This window comes from Polyergus mexicanus, unplaced genomic scaffold (genome assembly GCF_030449975.1).
Source record: "Polyergus mexicanus isolate NDT 795.1 unplaced genomic scaffold, iyPolMexi1.0 SCAF_2, whole genome shotgun sequence".
NCBI classification, from domain to species: domain Eukaryota; kingdom Metazoa; phylum Arthropoda; class Insecta; order Hymenoptera; family Formicidae; genus Polyergus; species Polyergus mexicanus.
The window spans coordinates 3660388-3680574 of NW_027223322.1; the positions used below are offsets into that span (position 1 = coordinate 3660388).

The 20187-nt window shown below is 45.5% G+C and overlaps 1 protein-coding gene across 10 annotated transcripts in view; it reads right to left on the reverse strand.

The window, feature by feature from the left end:
* Sv (paired box protein shaven) overlaps window positions 1–20187 on the reverse strand; it is a 153285-nt gene that overhangs the window by 26692 nt on the left and 106406 nt on the right. For all 10 annotated transcript variants that reach the window (XM_070315378.1, XM_070315393.1, XM_070315377.1 and 7 more), the window contains 2 exons: window positions 4376–4541; window positions 749–946 (listed from right to left, as the gene is read on the reverse strand). In XM_070315378.1, the coding sequence (XP_070171479.1) occupies window positions 749–946; window positions 4376–4541 (364 nt within the window). The remainder of the gene's footprint in view (window positions 1–748; window positions 947–4375; window positions 4542–20187) is intronic.

The following is a 20187-nucleotide window of genomic DNA, read 5'->3' on the forward strand; positions in this document are numbered from 1 at the left end:
TGCGACGAGGGTGCAGGCGCGGAGTTCGCCGCGCGCGATAACCGATCGCGCCCCATCGTCGTCGGTTCAAGCATATGTCGCGACTCCTCGAATTGGCGACCGAGCACGATGTAATCTGATATCTTCGCGCGCACGACGGACGATTAGCCAAATTAATGGCATTTTTGGAGACAAACCGGACTGTCTTTAAATTATAAGAACGATAGATAATATGTAATACTTGTCTCGAGTTATTTAACAACATTATAGATATGAAATCTTGTCAGTCCCCTCTGATCAATTAAAATTGTGTGAAAATTTCTAGTAGAAAAACTAGAGTGTATGGGAATTAGTTATTTATGTCATTATCAATCGTACATAATATACATGTATTTAAAGTTGAAACAATACACGCCATACAAAAAATGTAACGTGAATATACAATTGAAAAATACGAAACAAATTTTTATGATCTCACATCATTTAAAATCAATGACGTTAATTAGATTTAAAGATTTTTAATCGCTCTTTTTTCCAAAATTTGAGATGCTTCGATGTGCTTTGAATTGTATTGTGTTTCAAATTTATTCGTGTATTCTATCGTCACTTTAGTTGTGAATTCGCATGCTTATTTATTTTTATTATATATTTTGTCGTCGATTTGATTGTTAAATGACCAAGCGCACGCGCTTGAAGGGATGCAATTTCGTAATAAATAATCCGCTGAATAAATAATGCCGGTAATAACAACAACAACCGATTAACTCACCGATTGATGGAAGAGACGGATGGCACGTTGTCCTGCGAGCAAATGCCTTCGGCCAGCAATCTGTCCCTAATCTCCCACGCAAACATGGTCGGATTATCCCTCTTGTAATTAGCGATCGCGTCGACCACCGGCGGCGTCGCTACTTTGGGCTTGGAGCCTCCTATGACGCCGGCTTTGAAGCTACCGGTCTCGTAATACCTACAATATAAGATTACAATGTAACATTACAATCAGTCTTATATCTCATGAGATAATCGCGCCAAGTATAAAGGAAGCCTTCTTTAATCGGCTTTAAAGACAATTCGACGCGTTTGAAAGCGCGGTGCCGACAAGAGATCGGTCGCATCAAAGTTCGCAGTTTGTTTGCTCTCTCTTTCTCGTTCTTTCGCTCTATCGTGAAACATGGAATCGCCAAGAGCGGGGGAAAAAGAGAGAGCAACGAACGTTTTTCCCGCGGTGGGCGGCCAACGTCGGAATAACGAATCGCCGTCCAACGGCGCGTCAACGACCGGCTGTTTTAAAACAAACGGCTTCTGGCCTCCCGCTGTTGCCCTCTCTCTTTCCCTCTTTCTCTACCCTTTGGATTTCTCGTCGCTTCTCTCCCACCGACCGGGTATATACGCGAGATGGGCGATCGTGATTGGCCCGCCGTGAACGCGCCCTTTGTGCCTAATTAGTTAAATAATATCTTCGCTCGTGCTTAAATTCAATTACGCCGGATAGTCCGCAATAATGGTCCGCTTGTGGGCCGCCTTGATGGATGTGGGTCCGCCGCCGGCGTCGGCGTTGGCTCATACGCACGTTGGATATCTGTCCAATTTCTGGCGTACGTATCTCTACGCGCGCGTATGCGCTGTGCAAAACACGTTTTTTTTTTTTTTTTACGAAAAATATTTGCGCGAATAAAAGCGCCGTAACAGGTTTTCCGCGTTGCATGTCACAGAAAAAATGGGGCTCGAATTGTTGAATCGAATTATAGTCCTCCACGACACCGCGTCCTTTGTGCGCGTTTTTTGATTGTGTAGAGAGGAATGCGCATATATTTTAACTATAATAAAATTGCAACATATTTCTTATTATATGTATATCACCGAACAAACTCCCCTGTTATTTTATGATAAAAAAATTTAAATTTTCGATCGTTTCATTGTTATTAATCGGTCGGTAGCTTAAAGCATTATGCGAGCCATAAATAGACTCAAATAGACTTGAGTCCCGCGCCGCCCCCCCGCAATTATTGCGATCATATCTGGCGTGTAAAGACCCATTCGGGGCCCACATGGCAATGCTTACCCGTTGATATTTCGTTCCCCTTTGTTCCGCCTCCACCGTGAAATGGCCATTAGATCGCGCGATTTTTCAAATCAACCTTTGCCACCGCCCGATGTGTTACTCACCCTTGCTGTATTAATTCCGATTTAAATGGATTCGAAACAGTCTTGCGCGAAATCGAAAACGCTACCTCCGTGGAAGAATGACATTATTTACGCCCGTCGTTACGTGGCTGTCGTAATGCCTAGTACGAATCTTTCACATTAACGTTACGACAAAAAGCACAGCTTTAATCAACGATAATCGGCGACTGTAGTCACAGAATAAGATCATTTTAAAAGGCAAATTTTGATATGCCGATATATATAAAAATAATTTTAATAATCTAAAAAAATAAATCTGAGAACTTGCATTAATATTTCAGAGTTTCGCAAACTGAGAAATAGATATTTTAATCTTTATTTTTTTATATAAAATATGTATACAAAAAAGTAATGAATAAAAATGCCCCATAACAGAGTTAATGCTTGAAACATCAGCTTTTACGTTATATTTAATGTCGCTAAATCGTAAAAACATATCTCTCACACATCGAATGATTTCTAAACTATTTTAATATTATATGTATAAGAGATTTAAAAAAAATGTCAAGTTATTCAATCACTAATCAATCAGACATTTGTAACATCACGATACGAACAGGAAAACGACACGTCGCCACGTTTGCGTCGATGAAGGACGTTTTGCATGATCCGAATCATAACCAGTTGTACATAGTCCTCAAAATCCGCGGCGTGTCTAGAATACAGATAGAAGCGGATACGTGTCAAAGGCCGACGAGACGAGCGCGACCCTAAAGAGGAATAGCACTTTGTGTTTCTCGTGACAGAGACTCGCGGAGCCAGGAAAGATCTTTTGCGAGGGAGACGACGACTCGATTTTGTATCGGGCTCGCCGCCGATACCGGGCGCCTTTCAACGCCATCCCCGTCGGCGGATTTTACGAACCCTCAGCTAGAGTCGAAAGAGAATCTCGGTATCCGGTTTCGTCCTAGATTCGGCGAACGGCGTTCTCCTCGTCGTATCAGCGACGCGTGACCGCGTAAAGTCGCACAGTCGCCGTTAACGTTTGTCGCGTCGTCGACAGGCCCTTAAAAGGCCGTTTTCGCCGTATCTTCGGGCCATAAAGTCACACATCCGCACGCGGAAGAACACCGCGTATTTAGCTGGAACGAGAGCCAAGTCCTCGACCAGTTTAAATTTAGCAACTGCGACAAAAAGCAAGACCCGGAGACGCCTGTGTCGAATAGAGTCGCACGATTCTTGTGACGCAATCCTTCCGGTGTCGAGATTCGCGAAGTTTAGATTTCATCCTAAAATGCAATCTCTAATATTTTGACGCGCGCAGGAATGAAATTCGATTGACGGATCGCTCCGCATTTTTTTTTTTTAATGACAAAGTCTCGTTTCTCCGAATACAATCGTCGTTCGGGAAAGGGCCCGAGCCGGGAAGAAAGGAAGAGGAAACGGTAACTTTAGTCGCGGCAGTAAATAATCCAGTCGGCCTTTATTATGCGGGATTCGTGAAAGAGCGCGATATATGACAATGATATTCGGCCGTGGGGGACGCGAATGACGTTCGGGCCATCAAAGCGGCACGAGGCCACCCGTTACATAGCGGAGCGGAGGGAACCGGAGAGGAGGGTGGAAAAAACATGGAAACCGCATATCGTCGGGCAACTCTGCGCGTTCGCGAGAGTGAAGGGGGCCGCTTCCTTCCTTCCGGCCCCTCATCGTCTCTCCCTTTATCATCCCCCTTTCCTCCCCTACCAATCCCGTTTGCCTCGCGGTCCTAACAGCGTCTTTAATTAAATCACTTCGGGAAGCGAGAAAGCGGTCACGGTTTTTTCGCTCCCGCATCTCTTCTTCTCATCCGCGAGTCGAGAACGACCTTGGCCACTCCGCGGCGCGGAAATTGCGGTGTTGCGTTTGGCAAGAGAGGACGAGCTTGATTCTCTCGTAAATCACTCGCCCTTCGACGACATTGTTTGTGCTTGTTATCCGCTCTCCGAACTTGGCAAACGCGATTTTCAGAGGCAATCCCCGCATCCCTCGGAAATACATTTTAGTCGACGAATTCGTGGATACATTATTCGAATAAACAGAATTGTCTCTTTACAATGAAACATTTAACTTTGCAATCCTGAACTATGAGAGATTTGATTTTCTTGAGAAATTTGCGCGCGAGGGTTAACAATGTCGCTCATCTCGCGCGTCGCGCTGAGATACTCGACGGATGGCGGGCGGCCGCGATTGTAACGGATACGGATAGAGAGGTACAGTGGCCGTTACTCACCTCGACAGTATCTTGGATACACAGCCGTGAGATACCCTGAGTTGTCTCGAAATGTCGCACGGTCGGACGCCGCTATGCGCGAGTTCGACGATCCTCTGCCTGACTACATCCGGTAGGGGCCTTCCGTTCACGAAGACGCCGCCGAGCTGGTTGACTCCGCCGTGACCTGGAAAAACGAGGATCGATAACGTATATTAATCGAGCGTAATCGAGCGAGGCTAAAATTCGCAAATAAAAATACTTGCCAAGATATGATTTACGTCGTGTATAGATAAAACGCGTCATCCATATCAGTAGTATATCGTCTGTTTACTTTTACAGAAAAGGCGATATCTTGCTGTTAAATGTTATACCAGTGGCATGGATTTAAAAGATTCGATCGTACCGTGAACGATTCGTCGTGAAATCGCGGTGTTAAACGCGATTTGCGTGTGAATCGAGCTTCGCGCGCGCGCGCGCGCGCGCGCGCGCTAAATCGACGATCGTTAAAGGAAGCTGGCAGAACGGATCGCGAATGCCAATGTTAAATCTTCTCTCGAATAGTCTTTATCGCCACAGAATCATTCCACTTGACAGATTTTGCGGAGGAATGTTGTACCGTTCGCCAACGAGACTTTCTATCGAGAGAATGATTTGTCTCTCTCACGCTTTAGTAGTTTTAAATGTATGTATATAGGTATTCGGAAAGTAACTCTCGAAAAATTACATCTATTTCAAATCTTAAAAAGAAACATTTATCAAACATTATTAGCAAATTAGTCTTTCTTCTGCAGAAGTATATCACCAGGAGAGTTGAAGAAGGTTTTCGATAACAAAATTAGACGAATTAAGGCTTCTGTATTTGCATAAATGACTTTCGTGAAAGTCATTTCCAACATCTTATTTGATTTATAAATTACAATTTTTTATATTATAAATCATATTTTATTTTTTTGAGGAATGAGAAAAGAAATATATTATATCAGATTATAAAGTTATATATACATTAAATGTAAACTATATATATATATATACGTTTGACGTATGTATAATTGATGATCTGATAATTACATAGCGATACAATGAAGCGCGCGATCAAGGACGCATCAGAATACATCGTGAACGGAACATAAACTTTAATATTTCTGTCGGCTAATCATTTTCACTGAGCCATACGCAGAAATGTTGCAGGGTCAATGCTGTGCATTCATTATTATTAGTTTACCCCCCGCTGCCACTCGAGTTTCCGTCGTACATCGTTGCAGGCTTCATTTTCGCGCATTAAAGCCGCCTAACGCGATAACTCGGAGCCAATATCGTAATGGAGGGTTCTGCGCCGCGACATATGCCCCCCTGTTCGTGCCAGTGCGCCGATGATTCGATGATGATCGTTGTTTTCGGCGAACCCTCGACGAGACGAAGAGTTAGTTAAATCGGCCACGCTGTCGCTCTTATCGGCCGAATATTCTCCCCTCTTCGACATTTGTTCTGGCGAATACATTTCTGTCGGGATGAGCAATTCGCGAGCTTAGAATATAAAGAATTATTAATATTATTCGAGATAGAATGGAATAAATAACAATGTATTTTTTGGAATTTAAACCTGGCGATTACGTCGCGTTTCGATTACATCGAATACGAAACTTCGCCCGACGTAAAGTTAATTCGAAGAAACGAACGAGCTACAGAGAATCATCGCGCGCTCGCGCGTTTGCGTTTCTATCCGAGGGGGATTTCGTAATTACGGTAACACCGCGATCCATGAGGCGTGAACCGCAACATTTTTTTCGCCGTTCAGCCATATATATCGCGCCGCTCGATGATATCTCGTCGTCGCACGAAGACAATGAGGTCTCCGCGATCATTACTGGAAACGATACGCGCCTTCCGGTCGCAAATCAATTCGCTCTCGCGTTTATGGTCGCGTCCCCCGCGGCGCGGCCGGTAGTCAGGGGGATAGTCGTCGGCATCATGGTGGCATTGCCAGGGCGAGAGAGCACCATGACTACCCTACTACACACGCACACACGCCGTCACGCCTGCTGACCACAGCTATACGCGAGGGCTCCGGCCTGGACCACCCCCGAATCGTTCTAGCTACTGCTACCACTATTACTATTACTGCTTACTGCTACTACTGCTACTGGATTTTGCTGCCGTCGCTGGAAACTGGCCGCCGTATTACCGGAGCTTATTGCCATCCGCTTCGTCCCGCATTTCTAGGATACATCGAATCAAGAGATGCAACTCAGTGTCTCAACTAGTCTCATGTAATTGCGCTCCTATTGTTTCTATCGTGTCTATACGCAATCCTTTCTTCGCGTAAGATAATATTATATATAAAATTATGAAAGACCTAAAAGGAAAAAGAAATTCCTTCAAAAGAGACATCGAGGTAATGAAAAGTCTAAACGAGTTTTTTTTCGACTTTGACCATCTCGAGAAAAAGTAGAGTATTAATGATTCTTATTGCCTTTGTGGTTTTACTCGATTCGAAGCGTTTTAACGGAAATCTCAATGATGAAGTCGCTTGTGATAGGAGGACGATCTCGGCGATTCGCGTGCAATTTCGTCGAACTGTATCCAATTTCGTGACTCGATCAAATTGGATTTACAGTTTTATCGATGAAAGCCGATAGCGCATCTGCTAATCAATCGCGATTCGAATTGCCGGCATATAAAAACGCCGTTGTAAAATCAGGTGACCTGGCTAAGCGCCGAGCTGCTGCGGATTACTTTCGGACAAACGCGATCCCCGCCATTATGTTTTCATTACGAATGCGCCGTGTCTTAAATTGCGCTAACGATATCTTTGAAATCTCGCCGCGGTCCGAAGCCCCCGATGATCTCGTTTCCGTTATCTCTCGAATCTTTCATCTCAAAGCCGATTCCTTCAGATAAATATTATCTATGACAGTAAAAAAAATATTTATACACGAGTGCTTGCACGCTATCTCGAGCGAGCGATATTACTTGGGGCTCGTTAATCGTATAATCGTAAAAATATGTAGATTAACTCTGTCAGATACATCTGCTGAGAAAAAAATAATTTTAACTCTTTATATATGGGAATTTTTTTTGACTTGCACGTATATCCGCGCGCAGTCTCCCCCTGTTCCACTTTTGTGCGCTTGCAATCGAGAATGGAGGACCGGTCCAAGATAGTTTCAGAGCCAATAAAATGAGGACCGGTGATACACGATCACACGGCGGCTCGTCGGCTACGTGCGTATATCGGAGAAGCCAGAAGAACTTTGATATAGATTCCTGTACAGTCACTCGATATTTCTCCAGCATCGCGCTGCTTTGTTCCCGTATTACATTACGCCTCGACGTTATGTATTGCCGAGCGCGCCTGAATACGACGGACTTTATTATCCGATTGCTAGAAAAATACGCTGGGAAATGTAATTCGCCGGTGGGAGCCGTCTTGGAATTTTACGACGTTGGCCGTAATCAAATCGATTTGTATCATAATTGAGAAGCGCATTGATAACCCGTTTCGATGATGATTATGATAAAAATTTTTCTGTCGAATATGCGCAAACTATCTAAGGATACAGTATATCGAACGATGGATAGAAATTACGGTGTGTGTCCTTGAATTTTTTAAATTAAGCATTTTTTTGTAGGTATTTAATAAAGTAATTCTTTTTAAATAATGCAATAAAAAAATATCCAGCACATTACAAACGATTTTACGATGCGCAAACGGAGATTGTCGTCTTTCTGTTAATGCCTCATAGTTAGTGATATTTCATTAGGTTTAACGGACCAGCTGCGCACCGTAAATGGAATGCGATTTTGATTGTTACAACTTTAAAACGACACTCGAACAGGTCTAATTAATAAACCGTCGGACCGTTAAATGGACGGAAACGCCCGCGGATCGGCAAACTCGTTATTTTCACGTAATGTCCTGGACAAAATTACAACGATAAGCTCTTACATGTGAAGAGAATTATATATATATTATATATAAAAATAAATTATGTTTAGTCGATATAAAATTGATTAGGCTCGCATAGAGAAGAACCAGGTTGATTATATTGCAGATACTAAATCGGATATGCAACATTTCTCTCTATCAGTTTAGAGAAAGAGCGAGAGAGATCGAGGCGAGTAGCTCCTACGCAGATTGTCGGTCGCGATATGATTGCGGTTTAGTTTTTCGTCGGTACCGGTACCGCTACGGCTCGGTTAGCGATCGAAGGCCATTAATTTCTTGTTTTCGCATTATCATTTATCCATCGACGTCGCTGGATTCGTGATTCTTTTCCATTCATCCCGTTTGCTCCACTTAATCGACGCACCGTCGGCAAAAACTCGAAGAGAAATCGCGCGATCGCGAGAGATGCGTTTCGCACGCGGAAAAGTCGCGCGCCTTTTCGCGCTCTTTTTTGCATTAGTTATCATAAAATTTGCTGACAATATAACGAACTTATGGCGCGGCTTTGCGATTGTCTCGCGCTAGAAGAAATATAAAATGTGGAGAACCGAGACAGAGTTAACTGAAAAAGACTCTCGATATACGAAGAAAAAAAGGCTTTGCTTACAAGGCTAGATCCATTTATATCTAGATATATTTATTAAAATCACTATGATTTCCGTCCGAGACGCAAATGATTATTAACGTGAATTAAAAACATATCCGATACTGTTAATAAATATTTATCGCGATCTCTTTATATTCAGTAGAGATTGCTAACAAGATAATAATCAGGATTGAATGAAACAATGAAACCGTAAACATGAATCTTAAGTCGACAACAGGTAATCCAGTTTGAAATATCGGATTTACGCGATTATTCAACGTGCCGATTGATGACGGAACGGAAAAAGAGATAAAAGTAAAAACATAGCGATAATTAAGAGACGCTTAAAATATACACGATTAAATATCTTACAGGTGTAATATTCCATCATGTTCTGATTGTATCGGTAGGCACTACTTAGAGTAGTGCTGAGGTCCATCGCGGCACTTCCAGGCCCGACGGCCATCGGGTATCCAGGTGCCTGCCTCTCTGGCGGAGTAGATTTTATATGTAATATACGAAAGGCATTCGCGAGAGAAGGATCGATGGTCCTATTGACCGCCGATAAAGACCTCTCCCGCGTTTCCAGAAGTGGCTCTCTCTCGTCTCTCTCTCTCTCTCTCTCTTTCTTTTTACGTGGATGAAGCAGGCAGATTTATGGCGATGCGACACAATAACTGTCATCAGGAACGTCTTTGTGCCGGACGACGGGTGGCTGCTGCGGACACCCGGTCGGCCGTCGCTTCATCTTCGTGAACCGAGCGCCGATTCCGTTGGAAGAATTTGATCCAGTTGACAGTTTCACAGAGTTCGCAACATTGTCTACGCGAGCGTTCAAGGATGCCGCGTTCGTTTAAATTTCATACGAACGCGAGAGTGTTTTCACGCGCGATTTTATAATACTTTTAATCCCGCCGGAAATCTATTGCACATAGTTCTTATCCACGCCCGAAACTACAAAAGTACAAAATTTCATCGCTTCGTTACACTTTAGACAGTTACGACACATATACGACGAGCACTGCCTCTTATCGTTCGCCACAATCACCAATCCAGCTCACTGTATTCCAAGTGGTCCAGTTAACATCCCGAGGAGTGTCTCGCGCGTCTCGCCGCATACGCGAGCCTGACAATTCCACATTTTACACGTCCCATGCAAGCAGTCAATGTTTATCACTGCATTTCGATCCATCGGATATACGCTAAGACGTGTAATTTTCTTTCAAGACAGCGTATTACAAAATATGTCGCGTCATCCGACATGACAACATTTATCCCGCGCATCATCATTGACGGGTGATAAACGAGACGAACGATCGGATCCGATATATATATATAAGCGCCAAAAGATTCTCCGTTCAAACGGAGACTCTTCGCGCTTTTCCAGAAAGCGGAAAAGAGGAGAACGATCTCTCGGTCACACGTCTTAGCCGCCCGTTATCGTTATCAGCCCCGCGAGAGAAAGCCGCACGAGCCGAGCCGAGCCGAGCGACGCCGCGGCAAAACCGGGCCGACGACGTCGTGGAGCACGAAGGTGGCTTCTGCCGACGGACACACGTGACTTCGGACAGCTTTTCGACCCCCGCCTCGCGGCGGCGAGCTTTCATCCCCACGTCGCGCGCGACCCCGCCTTTCGCATCCCTCGATCGGCGTCCAGGCCGGGCCGGGATTGGTCGGCGCGGCGTGGCAACCGGGTGGGAGAGCGCCCTGTGACGAGGGGTTTCTACGGAAACGGCGGTGGCGTCGCGCGGGATAACCTCGTTATTGGCATCCCGGACGCGGGATGGCAGGCGGGAGGATCTCGCGGATCTGCGGAAGAGAGACGAAGGCGAGCGCGAAATAAACGCTCGCCGGCTGGTCTACCGCCAAGAGTCCCGCGCGAAATCACGCGGCGCACACCCCCGCGAGCACTGCTTATTCATGAGGGTGTCCCTCTTCTCTCCGGGAAAGAGGGAGGCAGAGAGGAAGAGGTCGTACCTCTTGAGCTGCCTCGGATACGATGTCGCGCCCTATCGATTTTATTTATTTAAAAGTTACCCTCCCCGTCGCGCGATTCTCTCCTTCTGTACCACTTCCGTTTCGCGGAATGGATCGTGGCACGCGTCGATCACCGGATCGAAGAAAAAGGGAGGAAAGCGAGAGTGGGTGTACGCGAAATAAGGATGAATGAAAATGCGTTTGTCGACTTGCCGTTGGCGATTTCGCGACAAATTTAATCGCAATCCTTGGACCTTGTACGACTTTTGTATCTTCTCGGCATCTCTCGCGAAATCGTTCTTCTAAACATTCTCCTCTTCGGTTGTTTTCATTTAATTCTTCTTCGATGCGTGATATCGATGCGCTATAATTTATTCGCTTTATGGATCTCCTCGTGTACGCGAAGAGGGAAGAATATCGAATGGTAATAAAGTTGTTTACCGTCGCAGTTTGGAGACAGAGAGGATTCGAAGGAGAACGACGATGGTGAAACCGTGCAGCCAAATATTTAAAAATTAATGTTGATCGGCTGGTGTATTGCCAATGCTACGCGAGATTATGCGTCTCTCCATCGTATATCTTTCAGCAGGAATTTATTCCTCGATATCTCTCTTTAAAAAGTTTCTCGCTCTCTCGTTAATTCTTATTCTCTCCTTTATTACTTACGTATGCTGTTATTCTCCCACATTTTCCACGTCAATCTCTAGCCGTGAAACAGCCATATTACTATATGTAATTTTCTAAAACGCAAGGTGGCAGAAACTATCTAGATATGTCTCGACGTGTTTCATAAAGATTGCTTGGATAGGATGTTTGCGTAACAATTCCCGCTAACGTTACGACGTTATAGCAACTTAACACTGAAAGGGTTAACACTCCCGGAGCGCGTCGCGCGACGTCCCGCGGCATGCATCGCCGCGACTAATTACGAGACTGATTACGTGGAGACAAACGCCGTGGACGCTGCGGAGGGATGGCGAAGGTGGCCGAGGGAGAAAAGGGCACTCGCAATATCTGCAAGTCGCGAACGATAGGTGGGGAAACTGAGATGCGGAAGGTGGGGCGCGATGGCATACTGGTTTACAAAGTGCGGCGTATTCGCTCTCCTCCTGCACGCGTTCCTTGAGAACTTATTCTCGGACATGATACGTATCGCAAAATATATAGATACTTATTCGCCGGAAGAGACTTACGGTTTATGACGCTTAAAAGTTCGAATGGTACGAACCGCTCGTAAATAGATGTCCGGTCGCGTCTTTATATTTTATTTTATTTATACGTTTTTCGATACTTACACACATCCATATATATATATATATTTTTTTTGGAGATATTAAATTTTAAATAAAATTCTAAAATAAAGTCACTTATGATGTAGAGCGTAAAATAAATTTGATATATAAAAGTATAAAAACAATGGATTTATGTCGCACCGCTTCTCTGTCGAAGCGATCGAAAGGAAGAGTAGAGGATCGGGGGATACCACCACCTTTCTAAATGTTACGCTGGGAAGGATTGGGCCCCGTTCCGAGCTGCGTGGATCAGGCCGGATTGCCCGGAAGGTGCGGTCAGCCGTCGTCGTCGGTGGGACCGTCGCTGGGCCGCGAATCTCACAAGGGTCCGGTTTACATTCGAGTGCGTTTCTTCGCGAGATTTCTTTCTCTTACCGTCGAGCCCGCGCTGACACTAGATACCCGGGATCGCGAAACGGTGCGCCTTGTCAAACGGCGTCCGCGTTGCGTAACGCGGTGCGTGTACGCGACACCGACACTCGCGCTCGGGGAAGCGGGGCGAGAAACTTCGTCAGCGACAGCACGATCGATTCGATCGTCAATTCGTGAGAATATCAACGCGGGAGGTATCTTGAGAATACAAAGTTATTCGAGACGTACATGGGGGGGGGGGGGGAATCTTTTTGTCGCCTCGGCTTTTTATCTTTTCCCCCGTAATTACAGGAATTTGAATTCAACAATCGGGAATGAGATCTTTAATTTCCGGAGGAAAGCATCATTTATAATTTTCCTCACTAGTATACTTTTTTTGACGGAAACGAGACGCGGTGATAAACCAGTTTTTCGCAAAGGGAATACCTTCGAGAGGGACGAAGAGAAAGAAAGACAGAAGAAAGCTTACTCTCGCCCCTCGCAAAAATTACTGCTTCACCTGACGCGTGATCCTCACGAGCAGGGACCCTCCATTCGTCATTACTACGCCGGACCTAATCTCTCGAGGATCTCGCTCGAGATTACGCTTTGGCATATCATTTGCCTAAACGAACGAGCGGCACCGGCCGCGTTGACGGGTAATATGTCCTCTACATGATTGCACCACCGGTCTGCCCGACGCTGAGACGACGCATTTGCAGGCGAATAGGGACGCACCCGCGGTGCGGGCGGCGATGGTGGGTGAAAAGGGGGAGGCGGGAGCGGGAGAGACGAGAAGGGGCATCGCTGCGGTGCACGCGCGGGGCAGATGCAGATGAGGTCGTCGTGCGGGGTGCATCGATCATTGGGGTAATGCGGCCACATCGTGCTCTTGGCTGTCCCTAATCGGTACCCGAACGAGCCGCTATCCTTCCTAATCCGCCGACCGACCGCCGCATTAATCTCCTTTATCATAGCGCGCGAGATCGAGGAGTTTGCGAAGCAAACGGGACGTCTGCGAAATTGACGATGTTCTTCTTAAATTATATCCACGTCACGTGATAATATATGTTTGCTTCTTTCGCCTCTCGCGATTCGGAAATTGGGATGACTCTGGGGCGAATTTCTTTTCGAAGGAAAGTCTCTCGTATTCTGAACGGAAATTAAAGAATCGTGCTGTTCTTTCCGATTTAATCCTAACATCCAAAAGACTTTGGGGCTTTGGTCGCGCGCGGATAATGGATACACAAAGAATTTACCCTCTTCAATTCGCAGTACCGCTGAAAAGGGGGTGGGAAAGGGCGGGGAGGGGGGGGGGAAGAAAGGTTGGCGGCGATAACTCACGAGATTTGATGTAAATAGCGCACTTACTTATTCGCCAGTGTCGCGCGGCAGAAGTTAAAAATACGAAGGGTAAGGACGAGGGGTGGTGGCTCGTTCGCGGGAAGAGAAGGCGACTTTTTTGCGTAATGAAAGCAATCAATTCAAGTCCCCGCCGCCTCCGCCGTCCTGCCGAGAGTTGATAGTCGCTCTCTCTTTCTCTTTCTCTCTCGATCCTTTCGTCTCGCTCCTGTCCTCCCTTACGTAAGGTCGCTTGGTCCTGTTAAGGACCAAGGAGGAAAGGAGGCGGTAGGTAGAGGTAGCGATGGCGGCTCACCCTCGCGTTTTGCCATGCCCACCCTCTTCCTCGCCACCCCAACGGTGGCCGCGACCACTTTTGTAGTCATCATAAAATGCCCTGCTTTCAAGTTCCGACGATTGCTACTCTTTTTTTTTCCCTGGTCCTCCTGTTCCGAGGATAGCGCGCGACGGCGGAGAATAACGAAGTGGAGATCGTGAAGGGGGAGAGTAGTGCGGAGAGAGAATGGGAGGGGGCGGTTAATCCTGAGCATTTCTGCCGAAGGGGAACGGCGAGTATGGAAGGACGATCTCTTTAAAAGAGCACTAGAGTATCGTTAATCTTAAGAAGAGGAGCTCTTACTTTCGCCCGGACAGACCGGTTAGACGCGTCCGCTTGATACAGAAAGAAATTGCGACGCTCTGAAATAAATCCTCGTCGTTTCGCGCGAGTTTGTCGGTACGACGTGATATTTTATTAGTTAGATTACGGATTTTCGAGAATTCCCGTAATACGATATTCAATTGAATTAATTAAGTTATTAGACATTTTTTATATTTAAAAAATCCATAAGAATCGCGATAATCGCGATCGTACGTGGCTCCGTAATTAATATTACACACGAGATTTTTTTACCGATGAGATGATCTGGATATGCGTACGTTTGTCTCTTGGAAATACGCGATAATGTTACGAGAATGGGATTCCTCGACGACAGACAAAGAGGCAACCTTCCCGCGGGAAATGCTAAATGTCAAACACACAACCCTCCGACGTTCCCACAGGAATTAAAGGCCATAGCATCATAATATGATTACGTTTTGTTCGTTATCCCCTTGTTTAGAGACGCGATTATTATTGTGCGTCGACGAATTTATGACAATGTAATACCAAACAAGATTCAATTGCGAAAATAATCGAGCATTATCTTTCGTTCAAATGTAATCTCTTTCAATTTTTTAAATTTCTGCTTATACACTGATAAAAAAAAATATATATATTTTCAGAAGCAAAATTATTTAACTGATTATTTTTAAAAATCTATATTTGAAATACGTGTCTGTGGCACTGGCTGAGAAATAACCGAGAGAAGAATTGGGCCCATGCAGTTCCTTGCAAGCAAGCTGCATTCTAGAAGCTCCCCGTATTAAGCGTGAATAGCGTTACGGTAATGGCTGGAAGAAGGGTTATGTCGCGCGTATAAGACGGGAGGGTAGGGAAGGGAGACATGCCGCACTTGAGTGGTTTGTCGTCGTCTTGCGGTGGGTGGAAAAGCCTAGTGGAGGAGTTCCGAGTGTGGCGGATACGCGAGAGGTGGCGGACACGCGAGGGATGGCGGACGATCGCGAGCACGTGCTGTCGCGTGCCGTCCGTGATCAATGCTCCGTCACTGTGCATTTTACACGCATAAAAAAAAACACACACACACACACGCACACATATATATATATATATGTGTGGGTGTGTGTGTGTGTGTACGTCTATATATGAAAATTATTGCCACGCGCAATCCGGATACGCCCTTTTTGACTATAGCGCACTATACGCGCATCACCGACCCATCTCGATTTAACGGAGTATTTTAAAAGCTATCGATCGGCGACGATGCGAGAGAGAGGAGCCTTCGATGCGCCGCGAGCGATAAAAATTCTTCTGCTCGTTAATCATCGCGGGGACATATTGCGTGGCGCACGCGTTGCGCTATTTTATTACTCGTCGCGGCGCGATTTTATCAAAATTCCGTAACGCTGAGTGATGTATGATTTTATACGAGAGAAGCGCGTTTCGCGAAATATTGAAATAAAGGTAGATTCAAAGGCTACATCTTATATTCAGAAGACGATGCTGCTAATTATAAATATTGCATTGTGAATATTTATAAAGAGAGAGCATTAAAGTTATTCTTATCGTCTTCGACGATTGAAAGACAGAGTCGCGCTTCGACCCTCCTCCAAAAACACCCGGCGATCATCCTCGATGTCTGAAGGTAGTGATGCGGTCGTGAATAAGGGCGGGCTGGCTGGTGCCTCCAGGGGGTTTAACCCAGGGGTTGGTGCATATTTCACGGTCTGCGGTCCCATCTCGCGGAGACAATCTGAACCAGCGCGGATACATCATCGCGTGACGCCACGTAATAACTTCCCGGGCCACAACGAGCTCCTTTCAAAACCCTCTTATTTATTCATCTCACCTCGTCCGCTGCTTCGCTTGCTCTTACGCTCTCTTTCCCTCTTTCGCGCCTTCTTTCACTGACTTTCTCCAGCCTTTCGTCCGCCGAACCCCGACCCCCAAGCGTTATCCCTTTGCAACTTGGCACAGCGCTCACTTTTCTAAACCGGAAAAAAATCTCTCTCCGTTGTATATAGGGACGGATTCATTTTTCTTTTTTAGAAACTCGAGAAAAGTTTTAAAAAGCGAGAAAAAAATTAATGTTTACTAATAAATGATAAGTAGATTCGTTACATTCAGTTGTGCAATAAAATGTTATGCAATAATGTGATGAATTCTTTGTGAATCACTCGCTTCTTATGAACAAACGAGGAGAATGAATTGCCGTCTCTAGTTTGTCGTTTCGTGTAACGCGTAAACGTGCCCGACTACTTCAAAAAGAAAGTATTAATCGAGCACGACATATTGCTCACCGTCTCGCATTCCCCGAATAGCGTCTAATTTATATGCGAATTCTCGCAGCGTTCTTCTCTGTGCGACACTATCCTCGTTCTGGTTTTAGCGCCAGATGTTGCTCGCGACGCGCGTAACTGCATCGATGAGGGATCGGTGTCGAAAACATGGAGGAAGAGGCTGACAGATTCTTTTTTTAACACACATTCGTGTGACGAGAGTAATATTAATGTAACGCGCATTTTGAATTATCGACGCGTAACATGAATCTATGCAAATACGCCTGCACGACTCACAATCTGGCTTGACATTTCGATACGCATCTTTGCAAAGATATTATTATATTAGAGCTTTTTTTTTTAAACTGCTTTTCTTCTTTTACTTAATGTATTTCGTTACATTACTTTTCGAACAGAAGATTATTTCTTAAGCCTGGAGATTCTTTTACCGGGTCAAAATGAGAGGAGGGATGACGACCCCATGTTCGCAATAGACGAATCGTATTGTTCTTGCAACATTGATATATTTAGATAAAATTCTCTTTCGAGTGCTTCGATAAAGCTAGAGAGAGAAAAGGAAACGAGAAAACATCGTATCTAGTTGGTTGGACGCGGCCCTGACCGTTAAGATAATAATAATCTTACGGGCGTAGCACACGCCGGGCCCGCGCGAGAGATGAACGAGGCGCGCGCGAAAGCGTGTACGCGCGTCGCACACGCACTTGGCTCCTCTCGCGCGCGGCAGAAAGGCTATTTGTCGGATGACAAACGAGCGGCGGGCTACGTGGGTGGCTTCGGTGGCCGCGGGAAATGGTGAGCAGCGCGCCGTGTCGCCGCGCGCGCTTTCGCGCTCTAATCTAAAGGCGAAACGACGACTAACGGCGACGCGGCCCGTATATTTCTTCCCCGTCGATTTTTCTCTCGAGCATCGTCGCGATCTCCTCTCTGATCGGACGCAAGCGAGTTGGCAAATTCGCCGCAAATCCGGACTCGTCCCTACATCGCGGCCAGCACGATAGATCGGAGCAAGTATCGTAGCTCAGGGAGAGAGAACCCGGTTATAGAAAGAGAGAGAGAGAGAGAGAGAGAGAGAGAGAGAGAAAGCGGATACATTTCGGTGGCCGGCACGGTAACGCTAGTACACGCATACGCATGCACGTATACACATGCGTGTGGCCGGGAGGCACATAATGTCTAATGGGGGTGATTGTGTTCGCGCTCCGTGACGGATCAATCTGCCACCCCCTTCAGCCTCCTCCACGTCCTCCATCACCCCTCTACGTCAGGCCGAAGAGCAAGAGAGACGTCAGCCCTTGGTCCCAGCAAGCCGAATGGATAACGCAACTATTCGTCATATCGCTGTGAATAGGTCAGAATTAGATGCTGGAAGCGTCATCAATCGGTCAACGGTCGCATCCGCGGCTAGAGTGTTCTCCGAATTTGCCTGTCGAGAAATTAATTACAAAGTAGGTAGGCATATATTAATCAAGAGGCAAGTATAACGTAATTTTTTATTCAATTATTTAGTCAATTTCGCGATTTTTATAAAAATGTAAGCATTTTTATCGAGGCGTATCAATCTCATGTCGGATGCTGCGAGCTCGACACCCGATCAGGAAAGACGGTGTTTTGTTACTGCAAAGATATTCGCAAACGTGTTCGTTTATGGCGTAACATGTTCCAGAACAAGATCCAGCTCGTGCTCTGGAAGCGAATCTACTTTACGAGATAACGAGGCGATCTCTCATATCACGTCGCCCACGTGTGGCCGTTGACATAAGCACGCCACGTGTGTCCCGATCGGTCGAAAAAATGCCGGTAGATCCCGCTGGGCTTGAGTTTCCGGGCGATGGAGAAGGAGAAATTAATAATTTGTCATTTCCTTTTTATTTCCTAAGATAGGTAATTACCTTCACGGTGGCCTTGCAAGACGAGCACCTTTGTCAATCTGTTAATGGATGCAGCTTATGTTAATTGGCGTTATTAATAGTACCGATATCCACCGCGATCGCTCGAACCATTCATACTCTCTCTTTCTCTTTTGGTGTCTCTCTCTCTCTTACTTATTATTTCGCCCTGTCGTACCTCGAGACATCGATTATGGAGCATTAAACTGCCGCTATCCTGTTATTAATTATTTATTCCGCATCATCCTAACATGCGTTGATTGAAGTGAAACGTTCTTCTTATCCACCGAGCTCGACCCAGGCCTCGACTAAAGGTACGAACGAGTTTCGCGTTTCAACCCGCGATAAGTCGCAGATGGCAGCAGATGGAGGTTGTCGCTAAATCCGCATTGATGATTTACGATCCAGAAAGATCACGTCACAATAGCAGTAGAGTCGCAGATTTCTCGGGAGGAAAAAAAAAAAAAAAAAAAAAAGTTCAAAGATAGTTCGTAAATTAAGATGGGATATAAAATCGCTTCGTTTCTTCCAGATGGATCCTTTTTTTTTTGTACTTTCCTATAATTTTTTTTCCTCCTCGGCACGCGTGCCTTTCGGTAGGCGACGATCTCCCTTCGTGCGCCAGCAGAATCAACGATCATTGGGCCGCACGCGCATTAGTTCCGCTTATTGTGTTCGAGTCCGTAAAAATTAGTTTCTAAAAGAAGACCTTGCACGCGCGCCCGCAACTAACACACAGAAGCAGTTCAGTTTTTGGCTCTCTCGGCGCAAGGAGGGGCAGGGAAGGGAGGAGGCAAATTACTTTGAAACGCATTCGCAACTGCCGATCACGATTCCATTAATGTTTTACTTACTGAGAAAGTTCGCAAGATTTTTTTTCTCTTTTCTCCTTCGTGTGCCGTTAAATGTGCGAGATCTTATATTTCACAGATGGTACCCCCTTACTAGGTAAATATGTAAATCGTTGCTACCAAGCTCTCCTCTACTAGATCACCTAGATTGTCATAACGGTACGCTTATCTCGGCGAGAAGTGTCGACGAGCAAAACGCGAAAATTCTTCGGAATTGAAAAACCGCGTGTAGGAATTGACATTTAGACAGCATCGTTAACAACCGCGATCAAATGAGCATTAGAATGGAAAGCAAATGTGATGATTGGGGTCCACATTATGCGTTATATATGTGCGCGAAGCTTAACGCTTTACTCATTTCAGCAAAAAACAGTCGTGTAAAGTCGGTTTGATCGACACACGAGGGATTCATTTATCGTTGCCCGCGATCTTAATGCACGCCGTTATCTCGTTCTATCGATGGTGATCGGTAAAGTTGAATGCGAAATCGCCAACTTTACGATTTTCATACGATTCTTAATCGTTCGATAAAAACGGTTTATGGTAATTCGCTGACAAAAAATAAAGAAACCCGCCATCGATCACGCTTTACGCGAATTTTATGCTTTAGCGAATTACACGCGATTATATATGTGTGCAAGCGTCGCAGTCGATTTCTTCGATTTTAATTACCGAAGGTCC